Source organism: Dryas octopetala, chromosome 9, assembly GCF_963921425.1.
Source record: "Dryas octopetala chromosome 9, drDryOcto1.1, whole genome shotgun sequence".
NCBI classification, from domain to species: domain Eukaryota; kingdom Viridiplantae; phylum Streptophyta; class Magnoliopsida; order Rosales; family Rosaceae; genus Dryas; species Dryas octopetala.
Window position 1 is genome coordinate 12,185,575 of NC_141374.1, and position 26,055 is coordinate 12,211,629.

Here is a 26,055-nt window from a genome sequence, read left to right on the forward strand (position 1 = left end):
ATTTTAGTTAATTTGACTTGTATTATTGGAGTAGAGGTTCTTTTCAAGGTTTAAAGAGAGAAAATTTCTGTAAGAGAAGAAGTAAGAGGAGAAGCAGAACTTACAGCTTCTCTCTTCTCCTTCCCGTTCAGCTTTCCTTTCCATTATTTTTTTTTTGGTCTCAAACTACTGTTACTAAAGGGTTATAAATAAGGGAAACGTAATATGATGAGATTCCCAAAAGAAATGATGATTAATCAACTTAGAGACTTCCTCACCACACAAACTCTGTTATCCTATTAATTGTTAGAAAGAAATATTTGGACTCTAAGCCCTTCCTGACACCACATGTACCACTTGATCAATCAGAAAGTTTAACAAAATTGATTAGTTTTGTTTAGATAAATTTGGTGATCATTATCTAGTGACAAATAAATAATTATTTTAAGAATTTCAATTAATATTACAATTTAACTTTAATATAAATTGTTAGTACTATTGTTAACACCTAAAAAAAAGGGTTGTTACAAAAAATCTGAAAGTAAATTCCAAATTTTGAAAAATAATATATTCTACAGTTTTCCGGGGGTGTAAAGGCACGAGGGGTTCCTGTGTGACCACATATTCCCCCAGCTCAAATGATAAGGACAGAGGAGAATTGGAGAAAGGAAATTATTATTTATTTTGAAAGAAAACTAAAAAAATAGGTGTTATTGAATGCTTTTGGGTTGGAATGAAGTTTCAGTTTAATTATTTAGAGTAAATTACAATTTACACCCTATTGTTTCAATTTTTTCAATTTAATATTTAACATTTTGATTTACTTACAATTAACTATTATTGTTTGTCTGACTATCTAATTAAATGTTAATTAATGACGTGGAAGTTACGGGTCCCACATTTTGTTGACTTGTAAGGTTGAATGACCTCCCAGACTACTCCATAAGAAGAACTTCAGCAGTTTGATATAAATTTTTAGTTTTTGAACGACCTTCTAAAATTCATATAATATATGACAGTAATGAATTGTAAATAAATCAAAATATTAGGTACTAAATTGAAAAAATTAAAACTATAATACAAGTTGTCAAAACACCTCAAATTTTAGGTGAGTAAATTATAATTTGCTCAATTATTTATGTCGTGGTTCATTTTACTCTCACTATCTTGTTTCATATTACTTACTAAACTTACTACTTAGTGTGGGATATTCAACAGATGACAACTTGAAGTGATTAATGTTAATAACAAGGGTGGTCGCATTGAACATTACAAATCACTGTCAACTACTGTAAGACAAGTTCTCTCAGTTGCTATTTATGCTGGATTCTGCTGGCCCATGTGAATAACAAGGGTGGTCGCATCATATTCATCTCAAATTTATATCGAGTACTAGTCAACTTTTAACTTGTTTTGTTTAATTTATCATGCCAGATTATACACTAATTCAATCTGTTTATTAGTCATATCATATCGTGTTTGTATCGGCTATTGTTTGTTAGTCAAATCACCATACATTTCTAATAAACTAAAAACTTAAAAAGGCTAAAATCGCTTATTCCTAAACCAAACTTATCAACCTATAAAATAAGAAAACACCCATTGTACCAAGAAAAAATAAGAAAACACCCAAAAAAAAAAGACTCAATTCACCTTTTGTTTGGACATGTGAGCATGACTCCCTTTACCCCGTGAATCGTGCAATTGCAGACCTTACTCGTGCGAGTAGCAGAAGGGCCATTGAATGAAATGGCCAGCGATGTTGATTGTTGAGCTAGCGAATGTAATGCTGTCTGGTACAACCTTTGTACCCAACTAATTAATAGGCTGTAAAGTGTTTATTACTTGTGGTCCTAGAAGGGTTATTTTGTCCACTGGATTTTGTTAAAATCACAGTACCTTCATCAAGAAAGATACAACCCAAAATTAAGCATTGACACACCCATTTTCAGATTGCCTCAAAAAAGTAGCAGGATCAGTCACTCAGTCAGTGTCTTAAAATAAGTAAATGAATGCAAGTAAACTAAACAACCAAACTGCAAAAGCATATATGATCTCAGTAATAAAGGCTTTATTGCACCAGAATGTCTGACAAACTGACCGACCTTACAGGTTATCACCTGTATTCACAACAAACTGCTGGACGGACATTTATAAAATATTTACAGCAAAGAACACCAAAGGACCAGACTCAAATTGCCTAACTATTATGCCCTACCTTAACTTGATATACCACCAAACTGTTACACTAAAGGGGTTCTCTCCATTAGAACCAATGAATGAGAACAACTTCTATATATATCAAAGCACTAGAATAACTAAAGGAAGAAAGGACACAGACATGCTGACTTTCAGAGAAACTCAGCCAACTACTGAGACCGAATCAAATAACAAGGTGATAGATATGGCCTTACATCCAGTTCTGAGGCATCATGTAAGATTTCATTGGCCCAGATGATTCACCTCCAATGCTGTTTGTGTTGGCATCTGAACTGCCTGCTAGCATGGCCATCAGACTTCCTCCATGCACCCTGCCCTCTGGAACAAGGACGGGGACTGAAAACTGGCCTCCTAGCCCAACTGAGAAATGGCCACCTTGTTTCAAATCAGAACAAGTTCTGCTTGCTGAAGTCCCAATATTTATCACATCAACATTCATTTCGTCGGCAATGAGGACGTCTTTCATCTTCTCCGGCTTCCCAAGTATAGGTTCTTGAACCATAGGACCCAAAGTAACACCCCCATGAACCCTCTTATCCTGAACCAGACCACTATGGAGCGCACAAAGGCCTGTCTTCCCCCTTGCAAATGAGTTACAAGGACCAGCAGCTTGGCCACCATAAACTGATCCAGGATGGCCCCAAGAGCATCTCTTTCCTCCACCATGTGCCTTACAGAAGTCAGTGCTGCCTTGTGCACTCTTGCCACACCCTTCAAACTTGCACCTCTTTCCCCCACCATGTCGGACGCAGTAGTCAGTCCGTCCCCTTGCACTCTTTGTGCACTCAGGCATGGCACATCGCTTACCACCCCCATGTGCCACACAAAAGTTGGTACCACCATGCACACTCTTTGTACAATGCCCACCACCTTGGTATGCACACCTTTTCCCTCCACCATGGCCCTTGCAATAGGGCGTACTCCCTTCAGCTCCCTTGGTGCAACCTGGAGCAGTGCACCTTTTTCCCCCACCATGAGCCTTGCAAAACATTGTGCTCCCTTGTGCCCCTTTTGTGCATCCTACAGCTTGGCATCGACGACCACCTCCATGTGAGATGCAAAGGCCTGAGAGGCCTTCTGCACTCTTTGTGCAATTTTCTCTTTGACATCTCTTGCCTCCACCATGGCGGATACACAATCCTGATTTCCCTCTGGCAGCTCGAGTGCAACCCTCATGACTGCACCTCCGACCACCACCATGAGCAATACAAAAATCAGTGCGTCCTTCTGCACTCTTTGTGCACCCAAGGAATTCACAGCGGCGGCCACCACCGTGGGCCTTGCAATACACTGTCCGGCCCTCAGCACCCTTGTGGCAGCCAGGTCTCTGACACCTCCTACCACCACCATGAGATATGCAATGGCCAGAAGCACCTCTAGCACCCTTTCCACATCCCTCAACCTGACACGTCTTTGAATTAGTGCTGCGATGCTGTGACTGTTGCTTCTGTGTTATCCCAGAAGAAGTACAGGTGACCGAGCTATTTGGTGTGGTTAATATGCTTGATGAGGGCTCTGGAACAACTGGCATAGAATCAATCTTTGCTGGAACCTTTTTGGAAAGGTAGCTAGCCCATGGGATGAATGAAGTCTGCAATGGTTGCACGGCAATCCGTCGCTTCCAATGGCATGAAGTTGAATATTCATCTGCCTTTTGGGCCCCATCAGCCACCAGAGGCACCTCCATGCCTGAAAAAACTGAAGTGGGACTTGGATTGGCACAAGTGATTTCAGATTCAGAGAGCCCAGTTAAGAGACTCAACTCCAAGTCAACCTTGGGCTGCAGTTCCAGTGTGTTCAGGTTTGAATTAGCAGGTTTCTTTGGGCTGGGTACCTTCTCATTTCCAAGATGCAAAGCAAAGACCAATTCAAGATCCCTCGAGGACTCCTCATCCGTTTCTTTGGCTGAAGACATTGTAGTGCAAGCAGTAGCTGAGCTTCCCTTGCTGTCTGAGGAACTTGTTGAACGGCCAAGCCCAAGAGACAGTGAAGAGCCAACATGCTGGGTCAACGATCCATCAATCAAACTCCACTTCCGTTTCATTCCTTTCGAGCTTGACATGTAAGTCATTGAAGAACCAGGGGAATTGAGCCGTAAGGTAGTATCTGTGCAATAATCACCTCCAGCTCCCTCAACTTGCATTGAATTTCCCAAGATCTTGAATGCATTTGAAGAAAAATTTTCAGCAAAACCCAAGTTCTCCAACCTATTGTCCATTAAGTAACAGCTAAATGGAATAATATTATACACAGACCTAATCAAATTGCAACAGAAATGTCTGCCTGAAATCTGGCTAAATAAATTTATCTACAACATTAGGGTTAGATGTCTCTGAAAAAGTACATCGCACCCCCACTAACAAATCCGGATGTATCACGCCGATCCATTTCCTAAAAGGAAATTTAAACAATTTCACCGATCAGTTGCAGCAGTAGATGAAGTTTAGAAGACTTGATATCTTTACAGCATCATAATGGCAATCAATCATCCTGCTTCAAGAAAAAAATAGATCATTAGAGTGAGCAATTATCATGCATACACCAAGAAAACACAAGGAACATGCTTCAAAAATATTGGGAAAAGAGGAACAACCTGGAAAACCATTCGATCTACTCCCAAATAAGAAGCAAGAAGATCATGATAAGCAGTGAAAGAAACCAGCGCCCAGATATCTAGGAAGAAACAAAACAGATAATCATAAGAACAGAATGCAGTATATTTGCACAGTTGGTAGACAGACAAGAAAATTTAATGAAAAAAATAAAAGAGGAAAGAAAATCATTGTTTCCTAAAACACAATTCTGATAAGACAGCTCAAAGACAACAAAAAAACAAATAGATTCGATCATTGGCCAGACTAAGCAATATAATAAATGACCAATTTAGGGACTTTCGCCTTCCAAAAAACTATAGAAATTGGCCTTCAAAACTCCCAACCTTTTTCTTCTCGAGTGAACAGTTTAAAAAATATTGGGGGTGCATATAAATAAATTAACAGATTCTGGGTATGGAAATCAAAAGGGATTTGAATTTCTAGTAACACAAATGCTCACTGAATGAAAAACAAGTAAAACACCATAACAGAACAAATCATCGGAAGAATTCAGACTCTTAATTCATATCCTTATCATTACTCGGGTACACTGAATAGTGAATACAAAACACTCCAGTCAACAGCCTGGTTCGACCGCTAACTCAGTTAAAACATAATCAAATTGATGTGAACCATAATCTATTTCATTCTAAAACCAAAAATAAACTTCTTTTTGATAATCAACATGCTAGCAGTTGAAAACATCAAAAGAAATAAAATAACAGATATACAACATTATACATATCAGAATATTTATCACATCGAATTCAGCACCATTTGTCCATAAATTCAACCATAATAGAATAAAATTAGCAAAAACAAATTGAAAAGTAGGAGATAAAGAAAGAAATGGGAACAACAAAGATGAAAACCTCCAAAAAACGTAAAAGAAAATGCACACGATAAGGAGTTCTAAAAACAATTGTACTTTGTCAACAGATTTGTTACAAAAATGTAAAACTTAGAACAAATCTAGAATAAGCAATCCATTCAGATATGACAATAAAAATAAAACAGGGAAGAAAGAAACTAAATCAACATAACGCAAGCTATGCTATGCTCTGTTTGGCTGCCAAGAAAATACAATTCATAACGCTTTTCATTCCGAAACCCGGAAACTTTAGCTCACTTAGCCAAACAGCTGCTTAATTTAATATCCAAAATTAACTCTTTCAACAAAAATCGATACCAAAGAGAAGCAAAGTTCGAATCTTTTCGTTAAACAGAGCTGAATTACAAGAAACTGGAACGAAAAAGAACCGAGAAAGAGTTTGATAACAGAGTTGAAGCGTCGCCATAACAATACGATTCGAGAATTAGCGACAAAAGAGTTGCAGGAATTACCTTTGGTTTCGATTTGGATTTGATTGGTTCGTTGTGTGGGGGAGAAGATTGTTAGGGTTTAGGGCTTGAGGCGCCGGCAGGAGAGTGGATGAGTCGGCGAGAGAGAAAGAGAGAGGAAGAGAGAGAGAGATAGATGCGGAAATGACGAAGCGAAGAGGAGGGTGCGCGTGTAAATAAGAAAAGGTTGAGGCACGTGGAAAAACGGGACTGTGGGGTTGTGTAAAACTATAACCAGGGTTACCTGTCAGAGACATAATCATGGTAATCAACGGTTGCCCTTTTTCGCAGTACTTGCCTAATTGCCTTATCAAAATATTTTTTTCTTTCCTTTTTTACTCTTCTTTCTGAAAATAGAAAATAAAATAAATATCTTGCCACTCCAAATATATTTCTTACACTTACACTCTCGTCCATCATAAATGTAAAAATTTGATTTTAAAGTGACAACAATAAGTTTTGTGGAATTAGTTTAAGTGGTAAGGACAATTGTATAATAAATTATAATAGAAAAAAAGTGTCATCTAAATATTATATGCATATATTATGTATAGGCTTTTTAACAAATCATCCACCCGAATTATACCCCAAATTTTGATTTGTAAGTCACCATATAAATAAAAGATTGAAACAATCAGTCACCTAAATTTTAAAAAAAAAATTTGCAATCTACCCATTTTTCTTCCAAATCCATCAATTTTTCTATTAAAAACAAGGGTATTTTAGTTTTTTTAAGTAAATTTTAAAAGATATTTTAATGTTTTTGAATCCGCATCAAATATATTTAAGAGTTGTACTATTCATGCCCTTAAATATTTTTTCTATACCTAAAACTTTACTTAGTATACACAAATAAATTTTTTTTAGAAAAAAAAAAATGCAACTCCCACCCTCTGCACCGGCCGGCCATCACCCCCTATTCCCCTTCCATTCTCTCTCTCTCTCTCTCCATCCCCGGAGATGGGGCTGGATGGGTGGGAGAGGATGCTCAGGTGAGGTTGGATGGGTGGGAAGGGGTGGGTCAAAGCTGGGAGAAGGGAAGTGGGTCGTCGACGCTGGTTTGGTGGCTGGGTGGTAGGGCTCGCGATGGGGGCTGGGGGGAGAGAAGGGTGGTGTCTTTTTTTTATTTAATTATTTATTATTTGTGTATTTAATAATAATAAATTAATCTGAAAAGACTAAAATACTTTTTTTTTAACATAACAATTGATGGACTTGGACAAAGTTGGGTAGATTGCAAAATTTTTTTAAAAAATAATTAGGCTTAAGTCCTTTTGAAAAATAGTTTTTACAAATACAGACTGAGAGTGTTTTAAAATTTATAAGAAAATCTTTTCAATTCATAATAATTTATAAGAAATTTTTTAAATTTATAATAAAGTCCTTTTAATTTATAAGAAAATTCTTTTAATTTATAATAAAGTCATTCCCATTTTTTAAGGGTATTTTCTCTCATAGAGTGTAGATTGGGCTTTGTAGAGGCTGTATGTTATGTTTTAACTCCGAGATTTTGGGCGGAGCCCAAAATCTTGGAGTTAAAACCTAATATAAAGCCGTAAAAAAAATTAAATAAAATGACTTAATTAAAAATATTAAATTACTACCGGTCTTAGTCTAAGAAAGTCTCATAAAATAAACTGGACTCTAAGTCTCCATTTTTTTAATTCAAGTGACAAATTGCTTCAATCTTTTATTTAAGTAGTGACTTGCAAATCGGATTATAGTCCGGGTGAGCAATTTGTTAAAAACCCTTATGTATATTGATATTATGACCAAAATGCTAAGGAATTGTATGACCAATCATGAGATTTTATAGTCTAAAGAAAAAAAAAATAGACTTTTTAGAATAATAATAATTAAATCGATAGTGAAATTTACATCTATTTAACTACCTAAGTAAAAACTACATAATAGAAAACAAAACCACCTCTTTGCACAATACTTCATGCTCCCCTAAATAAGATATGCAACTCCAATGAACATTCACACAATGACACTAATTAACTAAAATAAATTAAATATATGTATCATATTATAAAATAAATTAAAAGCCATGTTCGGGGTAATTTCATTATCGTTCTTATTAAAGTAAATTAGAAAAAAGCCACAAAAGATAATAAGTTTCACTCATAAATCTATGTAAAATATTTATTTATGTTTAAGCCACAAAGAATGATTTAAAACTATTTTTTTTTTTAATGGCGCCGTATGTAACCCTCACAAAGTTATATTTTCTTTTGTTATGATGTATTATGTAAAGAGTTACACTTTATTTTGTTATAATGCAGAATGTAACTCTTATAGAGTTACACTTTATAATTTCGTATAATTACACTTTACTGAATAATGTAATATTGTTTTAAGGTTTAAGCATTTATAATTTGGGTTTTATGACTTCATAATAAGGATTTTAGGGCTTTAGCTCTAAATTCTAAGAACTATACCATAAACCCTAAACTCTTAAAAGAATTTAAAAAAAAAAAAAAACTAAAACTTGGGTATGCTTGAATACCTTAATGGTATGCTTGAGTTTGAATAGTATTAAATGCTTTATACTTGATTTTTTTTATTGTGGCTTAAAAGAAATTTTTGTGACTTCAAATTATATTTTGTGGCTTAAAAATAAATAAATTAAAAATTAGAGTTTATGACTAAAAAAAGTTATATGCTATGGCTTATTGATAACGAACTCTTCTTATTATATTCAATTTCAAAAGAACAAGAAATTTAAAGGGTAAAAGTTCACCGTGAATGCAAAAAATAAAGTGCTCTACTATTAGATTTATGAACCCTCTAGCCAATCAATAGACACCAAAGCAACCTAATTTTGACAATAAGTGTATTATTATATATAGGTAAGAACAAAATATGTAAAGAGATGGAAACTCTTTGTCGTTATTAATTACTTGAATTACCATACGTATGTTTCATGCATATCTAGTGGAATGATGTGTGAAATGATCGTGTTCACGGCATGCAAATGTACGGAATTTGGTATGTGTAAAGAGTCATTTGCAATATTTTAAGAATTTCTTCCACCCATATTTTCATATTCATCAAAGTGCTATACTGCTATGCAATTGGATCTTAGTTGCACAGTACATCACAGGCGTTTATGATTAGTGAATGGAAGTCAAACAAAGGAATTAAAACTTTGTGGAGCTCAATACAGAAGTGATATGACAGAACATGTTAGAAAGTTGAACGCTTTGTGTTCTCATCTTAATAACTATTATTGTATAGGAAAGCTTTATGTTCTCATCTCACATAGAACCAAAAAATGATTTATTTTTTTTATTGATGTATGATTAACTATTCACTAATTACAAGCAGCTATTGATGTAAATTAAATAAAGGTGATTAGAGTGAAAAAAAAAAAAAAAAGTATAGATCGAGGGATCGACCTTATTTTCAAGAAAAAAATGTATAGACCCTAGATTCAATTCTTGTAGTACAAACAAAACATATAGTTGAAACATATGAACCTTTGATCTTATAGATTCACACGTACTATAAGTTATGATTTTTTAAAATAAAAAAAAATATTTATATATAATTGAGTTATTTACACTTATACTCTTTGAGGTTTTTCGTCTTTTTACATACACTCTTGATGTTTAAAAAATTACATATACATTCCTTGAGATTTAAAAATTGTTACTCATAACCCATGCAGATGAAAAATGATGATAAAATATGCAAAAAGACATGCTAAGGAGATGAAATGGCCTATTAAGATTACTCAAGGTATAAGGTCCAACTTCAATACAATATTTTTTTCTTTGTTTATTTATTATTTTTTCTTACAGAAGGTTATTTGAAACAATTTTGAAATTTCAGGGAATTTATGTGTAATTTTTTAAATCTCTGGAAGTATATGTGAAAAGACAATAAATCTTAGAAGCATAAGTGTAAATAACTCACATATAATCTCCATTTTCATCCTCTTACATATGTACTAAAATATAATTATTTGTTCCGTTTTTATCGTATCCAATGAATTTACAAGAAGTAAACAAATACTACTTGTAAATATATTATATAGACAAATGTTGAAAAGTCAAAAGAAAACATGCAAATATTAGAGTTTTTAATTTTAAAATTAATTATAAGGAGGGGATTCGAATTTGAAATTTCTCATAATATTAAAGGAAAAAATACCATTAAATCATATACCATGATTGTGTTTCTCACCATGAAAGTTTATAATAAATTTAAAGCAGTTTTAAGTATCATATTTGAAAGGGACCATGCTTTTTTGTCATGACTCATGAACCATACAAACTTGGCTGTGTTCTTACCCTTAAAGCACTATAAAAAATGGTTTCACAGTTTGTATTAATAAATGGTGGGGTGAATGAAAATAAAATTGAGTAATTAAATATTGAGGTAGTGCGAGTAATGATTAACCATGGTTCGATTTAAACCAGAGGGGTTGGTGAGATGGGAATGAATGAGTACAAGTTTAACGCACAAGTACATTGAAACCTTTAACCGCCGCATTGAGCCAAAAAGGCAAAAAGACCTTGGGGGGTAGCGTAGTTGGGATTTTCGATGCGGCTTTGACGACTTATGTTAAGCTCCAATTAACGTGTCGCGTGGCGATGCGAAATCGAGAGAGAGAGAGGGTTTGGCTTGGCAACCCCTACGTCCCTCTCCGTGACGCCATGTTTTCCGTGTCAGCAGCAGCGGCTCGTCACCGCTCTTTGTGCTTGTCTCGTGTGGACCCCACGCGCTCAATCAGTGGATCCGCTAGCGGGTTTTTGTTTCAGCGGCTGTGGCGGTTACCTTCCCGCGTGGGGAACTCTATGGTGCACGCGCTCTACTGGCGCGTGACAGACAGGAACAGCTTCTCGGAGGAAATATCTGAAAAGCGACGTCGTTTTAGGAGAACGGTCGCCACGTAGGATTTTCCAATTTGATATTTACCCGAAAATGGGAAAATGCTTCCGCAGAAAGAGTGGCGCAAAGCGCACTTTTTTCTTTTTATTTTTCTTTTTGCTGCAAAAAAGTCAATTTTTTTTTCTAACCATTCAAAAAGGTCCCGAATTTATTCCCTTATCTTATTTTATCTGTCACACGATCCGGACACGTAAGAATCAGAAATCGAGTTTTGCGCCGTTCGATCAAATCACAGATGGTCCATGCGAGAGCAAAAAGATCCATCACCACCTTTATAAGATTGGTCGGACATGTAAAATAACGTAGCTTCTAAAGTTCCTTTGAAAACATAACCTTACCTCTCTTTCTTACCTGTATCATTCGATTCATTCCTCATTCATATGAAAGATTTTTCTTTCATGAAATTTGCATATATTTTGACTAGCATAATGTTATTGTAACACATTTATTAATTACATTACTCATCACATATTTAATAGAGATAAGGGTAACATCAGTTATATAAATGGGTTCCATGTTATCTTTATAAGAAATTCAATTAATAATATGAATAATAAATATGATCATATTTTTGTGCCACGCGTCTATTTGGATATGTTTCATATTCACCTAAAAGCGTTTTTTAAACTAGTATTCCATAGGTGTTTTTCATATCAACTCATTATTGTGATATTTTATTTAAGTGTGAGAGGATAAGCTACTCAATAAAATACCTAAAAAAAAAAGTTGAAATAGTAACAAGCAAAATAAGCAAGTTCATTATTCAGTTTTCACCAAGCTTTTTTAAGAAAAATTTATGGAGCCACCAGTCCTTTAGCTATCTTAAAATGCTAGCTTTTAGCAGTGACAGAAACACTCTCCTAAAGTCCCTTAAATATCTGATCAAGGTTTGAATAGAGACGTACTCGTGGCAAGTACTACATTCTAGAAGTGTAACATCGTTCATATTCCATTTCATAGTTTGAAAATCTTATTTTATTTTTGGGTCTTGGAACGTTGGTGGAAAGGTCGAGGTGCTTTCATCAGACTTCCAATATATGGGGAATATGCTCTTTCATATTCGGCTCGCCACGGTGCACGTGTTACGATGATTTCATGCCCGAGACCCATTCGTGTGAAAGTGGAAGTTGTGGAACAAAGCAACAATTAATAACATTAATCATTTAATCATTTGAAAAAAGAAAAGAAAAAAATATATATTTTTCAATTTATTTACCTTTGCTATGAATGAGTGATCGATGTTCAAGCTACAAGATCTTGTGGGACCATATTAAGTACTTAGGCATATGCACAAAGGTCAATGAGCTTGTCCCTAAAATGAGACGCAAACAACCATGCAGATTGAATGGTAACTACGATAGAAACATTTTTAATTATTTATACTATAATAAGTGCTAAAGTTTTGGCAGCGGTAGGTGAAGTTCAAGCAGTACTCATGTGCATGCATCATACATATGACCTTAATTCCATGTGGTGGGTGCCTGAGCATTAATACTGTCATTATTTGAATGAAATAATGAAAAAGAATGAGATAATTACATGCAAAATTACCAAAAAGTGCTTAAGACATCATATACCTTATAGCATTTCCTAATGTGAAATGAAATTTACTAATTTTTGCAGAATGTGAGAGTCCTGATGCTGAGCGTTTAATCTCCCACATTCTGCAAAAATTCCACAACTTTCACTCTGCGCTAGAGAAGTTTTATAATTTTGTATATAATTGACCACAAATCACAAATGTAAACTTATGTCCATCAATATGCACCTTAAAGTTGGATTGTGTCAAAGAACCGTGATTAAAAAAAATTAGTGCTTCATTTCCTTTTACATGGGCACATTATAATAAAACTCTTTTTTTTTTTTTTTTTGGTCAAAAAATTTAGAAACTAACCTATTTAGTTTGGACTTGAAAAGACCAAGATAAGCCTTTGTAGTTGGTTCAAGATTTGATTATTTCTACAATTTTAACAAAGGGTAGTTTTTCTAATGAGTGCATTGAAAGAGGTTTTTTTTAAGAGACAAAAAAAAAAAAAGAGTGATTCAAGTAAGTATTTAACAATGATGTTAATTACAACAAAAAGAAAAGGGTCACAATAATATATTTGTATGACCCAGAGAGGAAGAAAGTGGAGCATTTGACAGAGAGATGAGCCCAGCAGCGTACGGAGCCAAAGTGGAAAGGAAGGCTCATGGAAAAAGTAAGGGGGAGGGGGGGAGAGGCAGAGAGTGGTGTTTGTCTGCCTCCACAATCATCCTTTCAGGACTTTTTGAGTTTTGATTCTCCGTGAAAGGTTCTACTGATGGGCTACACTGTGCCACGTCCATTGCATTTTGCCACTTCTTTATCCCCCTTCAGCTAGCCCTCATACGTGTACACATTGTCTATCTTCAATTTTCACTACTCCTCACCCTGAAAAAGATCTTGCATACAACTCCACTCTTACAGCCACATCTCTCGTACTAGTCATGTGATCAATTGTTGTGAAAACTACGTTTCCTAGGAAGAAAATTGAAGCATCTAATAGGTCCAACTCCTTATAAACTACTAATGTGGAACCTTTTTCTCAACAACGTACTAGTCACGTAATCAATTATTGTAAAGAAATTGTTACACCCACATGCAAGAATTTCGCATTACCCCACCCAAAAGAGAATGTTTCGCAAATTGAATTTCAACATGAAATGGCCAAGGCACAAATCACAGGCAACTAAAGAATCAAAGTCTGTATGGCAATGATTACAATCACAAAAAATCTATGTAGTAATCACACTGCTAATATATTTGTTCCTGCTCATGTGAGGAAAAAAGTAAAACCAGTTTGAATAAGTTCAGAGCAATGTACTTCTGATTTCTGAACAATTGAAAAAAAAAAATGTGGGAATCTTTTTACCTTTTTAACTCACTATCTCAATCAATGTTACAGCAGCAAAGACAAGAAAAAGAACACCTCCCACGTAGGCAATAGCCTGCAGAAGGAAACAGAAAACGACTATAATTCCATTTCTGTGTGTTTATATAATATATCTAGGAAATAAATTCCTTAGGGTGCAAGTCATTTCCAAGAGCAATCTTATGCTTTGGCCATTAAGATAAAACAGAAAAAGAATTGTTGGCAGTGGGGTTCAAAGGGTAAGATAAGAAAATTCCTTCTTAACTGATATAGGCCGACTGCTAGTAGTTCAACCTGGGAAAGTGTCAAGGCATAAAACTGAATTTCAAGTGATCAGGCAGATGAACGTGCTAGACCAACTAAAGGACCTTTTTCAAAAGCATGTAGAGCAGGATGCTGTTGACCCATCAATGGTTGCTACATAATTTCGATACTTATATTCTTAGTCTACAGATTGTCTATAAAAAGAATTCCACTGGCTGTATTCCAAATAGTTCAAACCAATCCTTCATTGCATTAAGTCAAAAAGCTAACAATAAGAAGTTTTGAAAGAACTTTGTAAGCTAAATAGGTTGAGGAAAATTCTGTGCCAATTCAGGACATCTTTAGTCATGTCTTCTACTTTTAGTGTTAGCATTATGAAGTTTTATGTTTCACACTTGTGCCAAAACAATTAACAAGTTGTCAAATCCAAGCGACAAAATAATGTCATTCGCATTGGACAAAAAGGTTAAAATTTTTGTCCAATTGGAATGATGTGTCCAGTGCAAAAACTCCAGATAATTACATGACAGTACTGCATCATTAAATCAACTTCACAGAGGGTGCTTAGTGGTTAATGAGTGAAAGGTTAAAAGTTAAATTTTACCTTCTCTGATAAGAATGTGCCTAGTAAAGAACCTCCCAAAACAGCCAGCTGCATGGCAAAGAAAAAAGGAAAAGAAAAGAAAAAGGGACAAATAGCTTAGGGTCACTTTTATATTACATAGATGAGTGAAAAAAGGGGAAAAGTTAATCTAATTCAAAAGGGCCAAAAATTGATGTGAATAAAGTTGCTATAAATTGCATATGGTTGTCTTCCAACCTTGTTAGCTAATCTGTAGCTAACTACTAATTCAAAGAGCACCTTCAAAAAGCCAAGAGAGCTTCAAATCCATAAATAAATTCTCATTTTGGGGCTGATGTAGCAAAGCCTGGATTAAATTCTTTTACAATATAAGAAAAATTACCAAAGTTGCAACACCGTGACCAGCTAGTGCTCCCCCGATGACTCCAAGGGGTGAAGAGGCAGCAGCAAGTGCTGCATGTGAAGCAAAATATTGTCTTATTAAGGTAATACTAAATTTTATAAAAGGAGGCATGCATCTAGACAATAGTGGGACCCATGTGCCTATGTATAGTTGGCTCTATACAAACTCAGAGGTAAGTGGATTAAATAATTCTGAATATTGATCCAGACTTTTTCACCATCGCAAGATAACATTCTAAAGCAGTGTGATGAGCTGTTAAATAGACCAGAAATTAAAATATGAAATAAATAATCAACAACAACTCATATTTCAGATGAATTCACTAAGTGGATTAAATAATTCTGAATATTGATCCAGACTTTTTCACCATCGCAAGATAACATTCTAAAGCAGTGTGCTGAGCTGTTAAATAGACCAGAAATTAAAATATGAAATAAATAATCAACAACACCTCATATTTCAGATGAATTCACTTTCATTTTTCTATAACCAAAACCTATTCATCTCTTTTTTTTGTACGTCCATTTGAGGAAATGAAATTTGAAACTTCCATTATCTTATCTAGTACTTGACTTTTACATGTTGCAATGAGTTAATTTCTTTGTTATTTTATTGATTAAATGATAAAATCGTTTTTTCAAATGCATTGGTAGTTGGACACGAAATCGACATATTAACCATTCTCAATGCAAAATGCTAGCTCCATTGTTGTTATCCAAACAAACTCTTTAATTTCAATATCCTAACTTTTACTCTCTCTAGGCAAAAAAGAAAAAAGAAAAAAGAAAAAAGGAAAATGTGTGTGATCATCCATTAGGGGTGGAACTGACTTCAAACTTTGAAACATGAAATCTAAGCTTGATTATCCAATAAGTGTGATGAACTGTTAAAAAGACCAGGAAAAAAAATATTATAATCAATAACACATCACATTTAAGATGACTTCACTTCATTTTCCCAGAACCAAAAAATTAATTTCTTATTTTATGTACAATCATTTTAGGATATGAAATTTGATTCCGTTGTCTTATCTAGTTCTTGACTTTTAAATTCTGCAATGAGTTATTTGTTCTTTTATTGACTAAATGAAAAATTGTCCTACAAAAGAATCGAAAATTGGACAACAAATCAACACATTAGTCATTCTCAATGCAAAACAAGCTCTTTTTTCAATGTTAACACCCCAACTGTTACTCTCTCTAGGCTAAAAGAAAAGGAGAACCTAAATGTGATCATCCATTAAGGGTAGAACTATCACCAAACTTAGGAAGATACCGCAAGAAAGGATGTTTTCTTAAATATAAAAGTAACTTCACAACCAAGTATGAATAAAATCTGATAATTTATGATCTTGACTGTTGCAACTAACCTATTGTAGAGAAAAATGATTTGTCTCCCCATTCAGCAACAAAAACTAAGAGGAAAGTGCTAAGGACGGTGTTAGCAGCAGCCAGTATTCCAGCACCATTGCCTGAAAATTTTGAAACAGCTAGCTCTGCCTGATTCAGAATGCATACATGACACAGTCAGATTAATTCTTACAAAGGAAGTCTTGACATATCCATTGCAATTTGCGTCTGGACTCTGAACAAACTATGCAGTATTACCTCCCTTTGTTCACCTTCTGATTTCTCCTCACTTGAGGTAGCATCACGCAAGGTTGAAACCCCAAAATAAACCTGAAATTAATTAAATTTAATAGTTCTTCTGGAACAGAGTTTCTAGTGTAGATGGTTTTGCCATTTCACAAAAAAGGGGGTAATGGATGTTTAAGAGCAAGCCTTGCAGTTCTATTATTCTAGTTTAAATTAAAAGATAAAATTACCAAAAGGAGAACTGCAGCAATATCATCAATGGGTAAATCAGTCTCGCCAAACCTGTGATCAAAAGATCATGTCAGAGTGGTACACAAAAAATTACAATATCATTATGAAATACAAATTAGATAGATAGATCCAAGTGATGTTGACTAGATAGGAATATTAAGATCCTCAAGAGCCCAAGAATTGTATGAATACCCACTAACAAAAAGGAAAAAAAGCATCATTTTCTGAGTAACATTTGGGCAATTGTGTGCCACAAATTATTTCCACCATTTTTAAATATCTCATCCGCTCAACTTCTCTAGATTATCAGAAAAGATGTATTACTGCTGTTACATAGTTAATTTACCATGTGAAGCCATTTAAGCTATGTTTGGTAGATTTAATAGGCTTTATAAAGAACAAGAACTAACAAGATTACTTGATAAGGATTTGATCGATATAGTTGGATATTTCCAAGATCCCTACTAAATTGCAAATCTCAAATACCTGAATGGTAGGATTTCATCGACATAGTGAAAAGTTCGTCCAAGACCAACAGATATGATGGTCATTGCCCTGTAAGTAAACAATACTAAGATTTAAGGATTTCATGCAACTGCACAATTAATAGTTCTTGATAATACAAATAAATTTTATGGTGTGTGTGTATATGCTACAATGGCCCTACAAACTTCAAGATCACCATGACCATAAGAAAATAGGTTTGGCCCAAAACCCAATTACGAGATTGATGAAATTTAAAATGCTATGCACTGCTATCAGCTTTGGCAGAATGACAGGTATCACCTTGCCATGTGGGATTCTATATATATGCAAAAAGTTACAATTTTACCTATGCTCACACACTGTTTGCCAAGGTAGACTGGTAGAGGTTAGTTTCCCATATTTACTTATACGGGTTGAGTAACTTAATGTAATATATTGTACATACTGTTTAGTTATGGGAAAAAAATGGGAAAAAAACACAAAATGGAAGTTGATCATGCAAAAAGAATTTGTATCACCATGCACAAACAGAATAACATACGTGAGTGCACTAAAGGTCCCAAGAAAGACAACAGAAGCAGAATTTCTAGCTGCTAAAAGTGCCTGCAGAAAACAGAAAAAGTCAAAATTATGAGTGTTCAATGCTAAAAACCTTATATACATATGATAACTACAAGGAAAACAATTTAATCTTAGAGAAGAACATAACAAACTATGAGAATTTCTGTGGAGTTAGGTTGGTCCTTAAGTCACTAGTATCTCTCTCCTCTACTTTTACCTTTTTCATCAGACTGGGGAAAATACAATAAGTCAGTTGGGAGGTAGGGTTTGTACGGACAAATTGTTTTCATTAATAAACTATTTCTAATCCTCATGGTAAAAAGTGTATGCAAGTGGCAAAAAGATGCACATGGACAAAGCATATACGCATATCTTCACCCTGTTCATACATTAATATTTATAAAAGCTTGGTGTCGAAGTACTGCTGGAGTATGGATTGTTTTACTCTTACCGCAATAAAGAAGGTCTTGTCCCCTAGTTCTGAGAAAAAGATCAGCAAGAATGCCTGCAACAGAAAGCAATGCAACCATATATTTAGTTGTCAGAGGTGCATGTTATGGAATGGTTATACTGATTTTGGTAAAAGAAAAAGAAAGAAGGAAAATGTGTATCCTAGATATTATCATAAATTTAAAAGCTCAAGGGCACTGACATGTGATTAAGTTATCCTAACAGAAAACCATGATCTCTAATTTAAGACGATGTGCCGACTAGAATTCAGGCTTCACTTACAACAATAAAATGCCAGGTTACAGAAGTTAGAGGGAGATTTTCCTAACTGAAGCAAAACCTGTGTTAATATCACCAAGGTCGCCCACAAAAGGAATTGACTGCAACCCAATAGCAAGATCAGAAACAGCAATTGCCGGTTGAGAGCCTTGAAATGTAAGAAATCCAAACAAAAGCATAGCCTTCCAAAAATGAGCGAACGAATTATGAGAAGCGAGGATCCCTTGGTCCATGTGACAATCCGTTTGTAAGTTTTTCTTTGTAAGTGCTTTATCTAAAGCAACACAATCATCCACAATATGAACTGGTTCCGCGGTCACCTTGCATATCTTGTAATTAAGGTAGTGTAACTCCTGCGTCAAAATTAGCATTTCCAATTGATGCAGCATATCTTCTGTAATGTGTACTAAAATTTTACGCCTCAAAGAACATATAAAAGAAAAAGAAAAGAAACTTAAAAAAAAAAAAAAAAGAGAAAATGATCCATTACAAGGCTTAGATTTTCAGGAGTTTGTAAAAGATGTCCAAACCATTCCTCACATGTGTTTGCATTCCACTTACTTGAATACCTGAAACACAAGAATCCTGCTTTCAGTCTGCAATTCAGGTGCTTCTTTCTAATCCACAATTGATAAATTCAATTGTAGCTGCATATATTAATTAGAGCCAAACACATAACTTGTACCACAAACAAATACAAAGTCACATGACTAGTTGGCTACTATCAGCAATTTAGTTCGTATAAAATATTTCCACAACATTTTTCCAAAAGTAGCCATATGGACATTCTGACTCTCACATTTCCACTTTCTCATACCAAAAAAGACAAAAGAAAAAAAGGAAGCCAACAAAAGCACAAAGGAATTCCCATTCTATCCAACCAAACCTTTGTCTCAAATCCTTATAGTAAACAAAGAAAAAAGAAAATGAACCCAAGCAGAGTTCTTTTTAAAGTCCCAGAATTCTCCTATGCTAAAATTCAAGAACAACAGAAGGAATAGAACAAGGACATTATTTTTTTAATAAACCCATGTACTCCTCTTAATAATTTAAATAAAAAAAATTGAGACGGGAGTTCATGAAATAGAGTCACCTCGAGGAAATGAAACTTGGGTTTGGAAGAGAAAGCTTGGAAGTGAGCTTCTTAGAGCGTAATTTGAAAGAAAGCAAATAACAGGAAGAACATAATGGTTTAGGAGGTTTAGGAAACGGTGAAGGCAGCGAATGCGCCCCCAAAACGCTCTCTGAGAGCATTAAGCCTCGCATTCTGTCACTCCCTCTCTCTCTCTCTCTCTGAAAGCTTCTGGTTGTTGGGCTTGGAAACAGTGAGAGTGTATGAGAGTGGCAGCAGATAAGCAATGGGAGGAGGGTGTCTAAAGCGCCAAGACATCCTTACCGTTTTATCTACTTTGTGAAAATTGCATTTTTCCCGGGCTGTTTTACTGAAATTATATATTGACCACAAAACGACATGTCGTGTTAAGTCCAATCCACGCTGCATTATACGACAGCTCGTATGCACGAAGACAAAACAACACACTTTCTCTGAGTCTCGCTCTCTCTCTCTCTCTGTGAAGTCTGAACCTGTGAGCTCGTTGCAATTCGAAAATGAACAGGTACGCATTTGGCACTTGCACTACCTCTAATCAAACTCTTCGATTTCAATTAGAAAATCTCTGCGTCCCAATCATGTGCCCTAGCCTCTGTTCCCAAAGTTTATGCCTCTTCCTTTTGTTTTTGCTGATATGCGATTATTAGTCCATGCATGAAATTTCGAAAACTTCTAAATACTCTTTCTCTCTCTAATTGAATTGAAAATCAAGGATTAATTTGATTCATATGCATTTATTTCATGATTACTAATTGCTAATATCACACACATATGCTGTGGTTTAGGCTAATGTGATTATCTGCTGTTAACAGCTTGATCATCAGAAGAAAGCTTGCTGGGAGTATCTACAGATGGAAATTTCCACAAAAGACTTTCTGTACAGATGCAGCTGCTAGAGTTTCCAGTTCCAGTAGTGCCCAACCCAGCAATGTAAACGCTCTTCAGTCTTCACACATATACATGCTATTTATACCCCTCACTTTATTTGTACTCATAGTTTATTATATGGGTTTTTAACTATTTGCTTTATTGAACTGGAAATGAGTATTTTTTTTCCCACTCAATATTTTCCCAGTAAAGTGGATTAAGTTGCAAGAATAGTAATATTCTTTCATGGTTGGATTTGATTATTCGTTTTGAAATCCCAGGATCGTGTGGGGGAGCCGAGTTTTTCGGATAAAATCCACCAGTATGACATTGCTGTTGTCGGAGGAGGCATGGTGGGCATGGCCCTTGCTTGTTCCTTGGGTAGGTAGTGTTTTTGTTTTTGTAATAGTTACCTTTGTTATGTAGACCGTTATGTACATTATTGTGTTGAGATTTGGAGGACAAGTTATTTTACCAAATCTAATTGAAATTATAAATCCAATCTCACAACTTCTTGAGTATTAAGTTTTTCTCCGAGCATCATTGCCCTCTATGCAGTTTTAGATTAAAAACCTTCAAGGGGGAGTTGAATACTTAGTTAAATTATTTCGTAAGTAAGCAAGTACTGTTGACGTTTCTGATTTGCATTAACTAGAATTGTGTTTGTCTGTTGCTTAAGTTTAGTATGATTGACCTGATGTTGATTCTCATATTTACAGTGGATATACTGCCAACTGTTTGATGAGTAACTTTTTGTCTGAGAAAAAAATGATTAGGTGAAGCACTGTAAGGACTAAGGTGTACTGTGAGACATTGTCATTTAGATCAGTCAGTATTACTTGATTTGATTTGGTTCAGAAGATATTTGTTAAATTAGTTTTCTGTTCTGCATTTTGTTTCTCAAACTAAATCTGTGCAGTATATTTTTCTTTCAAAATACGTGTAGTGTGTATTAAATAAATCCATTCTTTAGAATAGAAGTTTTGTGTTGAATTAGTTTGCTATGTAGAACATTTATGCACTGACATACAATTTTCCATCTATCTTCTTATTCTTGTGTCTTTGCAGCAAGAATGCCATTGACAAAGCACTTGAAAGTTGCCATCATTGATAGCAATCCTGCATTAATCCATGGACTCTGCATCAAGAAAGAAGACCCACCTGATCCAAGGGTCAGTACAGTAACACCTGCAACTATCTCTCTCTTCGAAGGTATTAAAATTGGCATATTTGTGATTCTTCACTATGTTCTTTACCAACGTCAGTTTCTCATGTTTTCCACTGGCCATAGTGGTTAAGAGAGCTCAAATCATATTTCCCCTTGCAAATCTGGTTTCCTTGTATTAGGGAGTTTATAGGATGTAACTGACATGGTTGTCTATTTTGATTGTAACCATGCATGAAGTGCAACTAATCGCTTAGGCAGTCAAAAACAAATGTTAAACTTATTCTGGACTTTCAATAACAACAGTTGCACATTGCAGATATTGGCGCTTGGGAATATGTTGAACAGCATCGACATGCATATTTTGATCAAATGCAGGTGATTAAATTTCCTTTTTCCATTTTTTTTGTGGCACTTTAGTAATTCACATTTTGTTTGTTTTGTCTATTGACTGTCTGTGTTTGCTGAAATCTGATTCAAATTGCTAAACCATTAACTACTGAAAAATCATGATCTGAAAGCATTGGAATATACCAAATTGTTCAGCTGCCCATGAAGTTTCTGTTTATTCTTTTTCATTAAACATACATTTCTTTTAATGTAGAAGAATGAAGTATTGAAATTTCTACCTAGACGATCTATATGTTTTAATCACATTCAAATTGCTTTATGTGAACATTGACATAGAATAATGGACAACAGAAAGTAATAAATGAGGGATGGGGCAGATGAGTGCATTCTGAGAAGTTGGAATAATACAACTTGACCATCTATGAGGCTCCTTATTATTGATGCTTATTTGATTTCGTTCTAAACTTTCCTTTTTGTTTTTTTTATCAATTATCAATTATCAATGGCCTATTTTGCAATTTGTGCGCTGACACCCCCCCTTCCCGGAGCCTTGGCTATGGGTTTAGGAATATGTGTAGTTTTCACCATTTATTTTCATCTACTTTTAGAATGAACTCATATTTTTGCCCCACTCTGTTATGCGGGTTTGTATTTCTTCTCTCTCAAATGGTGCTTAACAACCCTAATTTCACATTTTTATTTTTTCTTTTGAAAATGCACTACAGTACTCATAACATATTCTTTCTCCCATTGACATGCTGTTTTTCCATATGATTGATGATGTGCTGAAATTAAATTTAGTGAAAGTCTTATATATTCTTAATGATCTTTTTTAGGTTTGGGACTATACTGGCTTAGGGTATACAAGATACAATGCAAGAGATGTACATAAAGAAGCTCTGGGGTAAGAAGTTAGGCGAATTTCATTTTGTAATTCATCTATTACTCGTAGGATAGGATGCTGATCTTGACTTATGATCAGGTGTGTAGTGGAGAATAAAGTACTGCACAGTTCTCTTTTGTCATGTATGCAGGTATTAGCAAAGCTGAATTATTAAAATTTTTATTTTATCACAAACAAAACATGTAATAGTTGCGTACTTTCTTAGTCCTGATTGATGTTGTTTTATCCCCTATTTTTGGTGGCTGTGCCCTTGTATTTGTTATTATTGATTTGTTCCCAGTAGATATGTTTTCTTTACATTCTTTTCCAGATGAAAAATTTCTTTAAACCACCTTGCATTATTCTTTTAACATTCTCTGGTGTTTTTGCTAATCTGTATGTGTGCTTTTTATTGCATAGAAGTCCTAATACTTTCTACATCTAAGAAGGTTAAGCTTTAACAGAATACAGATTTCCAGAAGACTATCTACCCTTCCAGATTGTCTTCAATGACTTTACATCCAAGAAATTTATCCACGGGGGTGGACAGTGCATCATCTGGGTTGAATGAGAGGAGAAATTTAGCAAAGCTGGATCTAAGTGATGGCAACAGTCTATATGCAAAGTTGGTGGTAATTTTCTCTTTCATTTGAAGAAGTTGTATCTCCTTTGATAGACAATAGAATGACAGAAAGGTCTATGTAATAATGGGAAAGTTTGAGTAAAATAACTTATCTCATCCTTAAGTTATTGATAGGCATTAAGTCACATGTGCTTATTGCAGGTTGGAGCTGATGGGTCCAAGTCACGTGTTAGGGAGTTAGCAGGATTTAAGACAACTGGATGGAATTACTCACAGAATGCAATCATTTGTACTGTAGAACATAGTGGAGAAAATCGATGTGCATGGCAACGATTTCTACCTGCTGGGCCAATTGCACTTTTGCCAATAGGTGATAACTACAGTAATATTGTTTGGACTATGAACCCAAAAGAAGCAACTGACCGTAAATCAATGACTGAGGATGGTTTTTTGAAGGATGTCAATTATGCTCTGGATTATGGATTTGGGCCTCATCCTAAGTCAAGCACCATTGGAAGTGGAGGCATATTTTCTTTGTTTAAAGCGGATGCAAATTTATCTGCTGATGAGTGCTTCAGAGTTCCGCCGAAAGTGGTGAAGTTGGCATCTGAAAGAATGGTGTTTCCTTTGTCTTTGATGCATGCCAATGACTATGTGTCAAAGCATGTGGTGCTAGTCGGCGATGCAGCACACACCGTTCACCCTTTGGCTGGGCAAGGAGTTAATTTGGGTTTTGGGGATGCATTTGCTCTTTCAAGAGTCATTTCTGAGGGTATTGCTGTGGGAACAGACATTGCCGAGGTAGGTGATTTTCTGAGTTGTTGCTTTTGCTGTTTACTTAATCAAATACATCCATGTAGTAAAATGAAGATGTTGTCGCCTGAGTGATATGCACAGTTGTAAATGCAAATAATGATGAAGTGGGTTCCATTTGTTCTTGTTAGTCGTTTTGAAGTGTGATTGTGTTAATGCTTGTTTTGATGTACAGAAAGGCAGGTTTAGTGTCACACTAAGTACATTCTGATGATGATGGTTGAATCATTTGATAGATGTAGTTCTAATCTTTTGCAGGTATTGCTGTTGAAGAAATATGAATCAGAGAGGAAATTGGCAAACATTACGATGATGGCAATCCTGGATGGTTTCCAGAAGGCTTACTCCATTGATTTTGGACCTTTAAATATACTACGGGCTGCTGCATTCAATGGAGCACAGTACATTCCATCCCTGAAAAGGAGTATTATTTCATATGCCTCAGGGGATCAAAGATTTCCAATTTTCTCTTAAGACAGTTGTAAATATTGCGATGTATTTTTCTTTCATTAATCTTGTAAAAGAATAACTTTACCTGTTTTGGTAACAAAATGAAAAAAGTTACGGGAATGAATTATTTTGATCCTACTTCTGTATGTGTTATTGGCATCATGGCATGGTAGAATTTAAAAAACTCAAATTCAACATAGGTTTTTCTGTAAGTAAAGTTACAAATTGCTTGGCCAAAAAAAAAAAGTTACAAATTGAAATCTGAATTGTGGAGTTTCAGAAACTCGAATTCAAAGTGGGTTATTTTTGCAAGTAACTTACAATTTGAAAACAAGAGCCATAAACAAATTGGTTACCAACATTCATATAGATTTATATCAGTGCGGAGCCGGAAGTACACTTCCCCCTCAAATGCATCAGTCCTCAAAGTGGCTATCCCTCGAGCCATGAAGAAATCACCAGTCCCACCGATCACTGAAATATCTCTGGTCTTGTTCATCAATGGATCAGCCCCAGCAAAGTTGATGCTTCCCCTGTGCTTGGTGGAGTTAAACACAAAGGAGAAGCCAAGCCAGGCAGTGAATATATCTTTCTTGTCGTAGAAATAGAAGCCCTGCGCACGACCAACTGGGGTTGAGTGCAGATTGTTGTCTAAGGTAATGGGATCATCAAACACAACCATGTCACCAAAATGGTTTTGTCCTCCCAATATGGTTCTGTTTGCCCAAGCTGGTGCTCCTACAATGGCTGATGTTGCATTCCTGGCATTCTTTCCATTGTAAATAATGTCATGGAAGTAAAACACCAGCCTTTTACATGGTTTGTGATCCCGGATTCGCTTGTTCGGTGTGGCTGCAGAGCTTGACACGAGGAGGAAGAAGAGGAAAAGAACTGGAATTGGTTTGATAACAGCCATGTTTACAAAAGGATGAGAGAAATTTAGTCACAAGTTTCTGCTTGAGGAGATGGGAGTTGGCATGGTAAGTAAATCCCATTATATAATGGACAATTTCTGTGCTACTTTTTTTTTTTTTGGTCTTTCCTAAAATG

General features: G+C 35.3%; 4 protein-coding genes across 4 annotated transcripts; 1 reads left to right on the top strand and 3 right to left on the bottom strand.

Moving 5' to 3' along the window:
- Positions 1 to 2,030: 2,030 nt before the first annotated feature.
- On the bottom strand, positions 2,031 to 6,289 carry LOC147274170 (WRKY transcription factor). Its single transcript, XM_086227885.1, has 3 exons — positions 6,138 to 6,289; positions 4,793 to 4,872; positions 2,031 to 4,689 (listed from the first exon to the last, which is right to left on the bottom strand). The coding sequence occupies exon 3, from the start codon at positions 4,415 to 4,417 to the stop codon at positions 2,390 to 2,392; it is 2,028 nt and encodes a 675-aa protein (XP_086084011.1). The 5' UTR covers positions 4,418 to 4,689; positions 4,793 to 4,872; positions 6,138 to 6,289; the 3' UTR covers positions 2,031 to 2,389.
- A 6,786-nt stretch (positions 6,290 to 13,075) lies between these two features.
- Positions 13,076 to 20,123, bottom strand: LOC147274171 (GDT1-like protein 1, chloroplastic). Its single transcript, XM_086227388.1, has 13 exons — positions 19,876 to 20,123; positions 19,273 to 19,351; positions 18,833 to 19,135; positions 18,505 to 18,558; positions 18,034 to 18,095; positions 17,493 to 17,561; positions 17,006 to 17,057; positions 16,788 to 16,859; positions 16,550 to 16,679; positions 15,160 to 15,230; positions 14,799 to 14,846; positions 13,933 to 14,006; positions 13,076 to 13,828 (listed from the first exon to the last, which is right to left on the bottom strand). Exons 1-12 carry the CDS (start codon positions 20,046 to 20,048, stop codon positions 13,935 to 13,937), a joined length of 1,185 nt encoding a protein of 394 aa, XP_086083514.1. The 5' UTR covers positions 20,049 to 20,123; the 3' UTR covers positions 13,076 to 13,828; positions 13,933 to 13,934.
- Positions 20,124 to 20,322: 199 nt separating this feature from the next.
- LOC147274172 (FAD/NAD(P)-binding oxidoreductase family protein) lies at positions 20,323 to 25,134 on the top strand. The gene is made up of 10 exons (XM_086256242.1): positions 20,323 to 20,398; positions 20,706 to 20,823; positions 21,042 to 21,141; positions 21,829 to 21,972; positions 22,245 to 22,303; positions 23,113 to 23,180; positions 23,259 to 23,310; positions 23,624 to 23,791; positions 23,944 to 24,543; positions 24,814 to 25,134. The coding sequence occupies exons 1-10, from the start codon at positions 20,391 to 20,393 to the stop codon at positions 25,027 to 25,029; spliced, it is 1,533 nt and encodes a 510-aa protein (XP_086112368.1). The 5' UTR covers positions 20,323 to 20,390; the 3' UTR covers positions 25,030 to 25,134.
- A 101-nt stretch (positions 25,135 to 25,235) lies between these two features.
- On the bottom strand, positions 25,236 to 25,949 carry LOC147274173 (disease resistance response protein 206-like). The gene has a single exon (XM_086256243.1). The coding sequence runs from the start codon at positions 25,919 to 25,921 to the stop codon at positions 25,358 to 25,360; it is 564 nt and encodes a 187-aa protein (XP_086112369.1). The 5' UTR covers positions 25,922 to 25,949; the 3' UTR covers positions 25,236 to 25,357.
- Positions 25,950 to 26,055: the final 106 nt, after the last annotated feature.

What these genes read in the sequence shown, in the direction of transcription:
- LOC147274173 (XM_086256243.1), bottom strand. Translation starts at nt 25,921, where the DNA reads ATGGCTGTTATCAAACCAATTCCAGTTCTTTTCCTCTTCTTCCTCCTC.
- LOC147274172 (XM_086256242.1), top strand. An exon ending in GTACATAAAGAAGCTCTGGG is followed by an intron (nt 23,181 to 23,258) that starts GTAAGAAGTTAG and finishes ACTTATGATCAG; the next exon opens with GTGTGTAGTGGAGAATAAAG. An exon ending in TGGGAACAGACATTGCCGAG is followed by an intron (nt 24,544 to 24,813) that starts GTAGGTGATTTT and finishes AATCTTTTGCAG; the next exon opens with GTATTGCTGTTGAAGAAATA.
- LOC147274170 (XM_086227885.1), bottom strand. Translation starts at nt 4,417, where the DNA reads ATGGACAATAGGTTGGAGAACTTGGGTTTTGCTGAAAATTTTTCTTCA.
- LOC147274171 (XM_086227388.1), bottom strand. Translation starts at nt 20,048, where the DNA reads ATGCGAGGCTTAATGCTCTCAGAGAGCGTTTTGGGGGCGCATTCGCTG. An exon ending in GTCACGGTGTTGCAACTTTG is followed by an intron (nt 14,847 to 15,159) that starts GTAATTTTTCTT and finishes TTTGCCATGCAG; the next exon opens with CTGGCTGTTTTGGGAGGTTC. An exon ending in GCACATTCTTATCAGAGAAG is followed by an intron (nt 14,007 to 14,798) that starts GTAAAATTTAAC and finishes TTCCTTCTGCAG; the next exon opens with GCTATTGCCTACGTGGGAGG.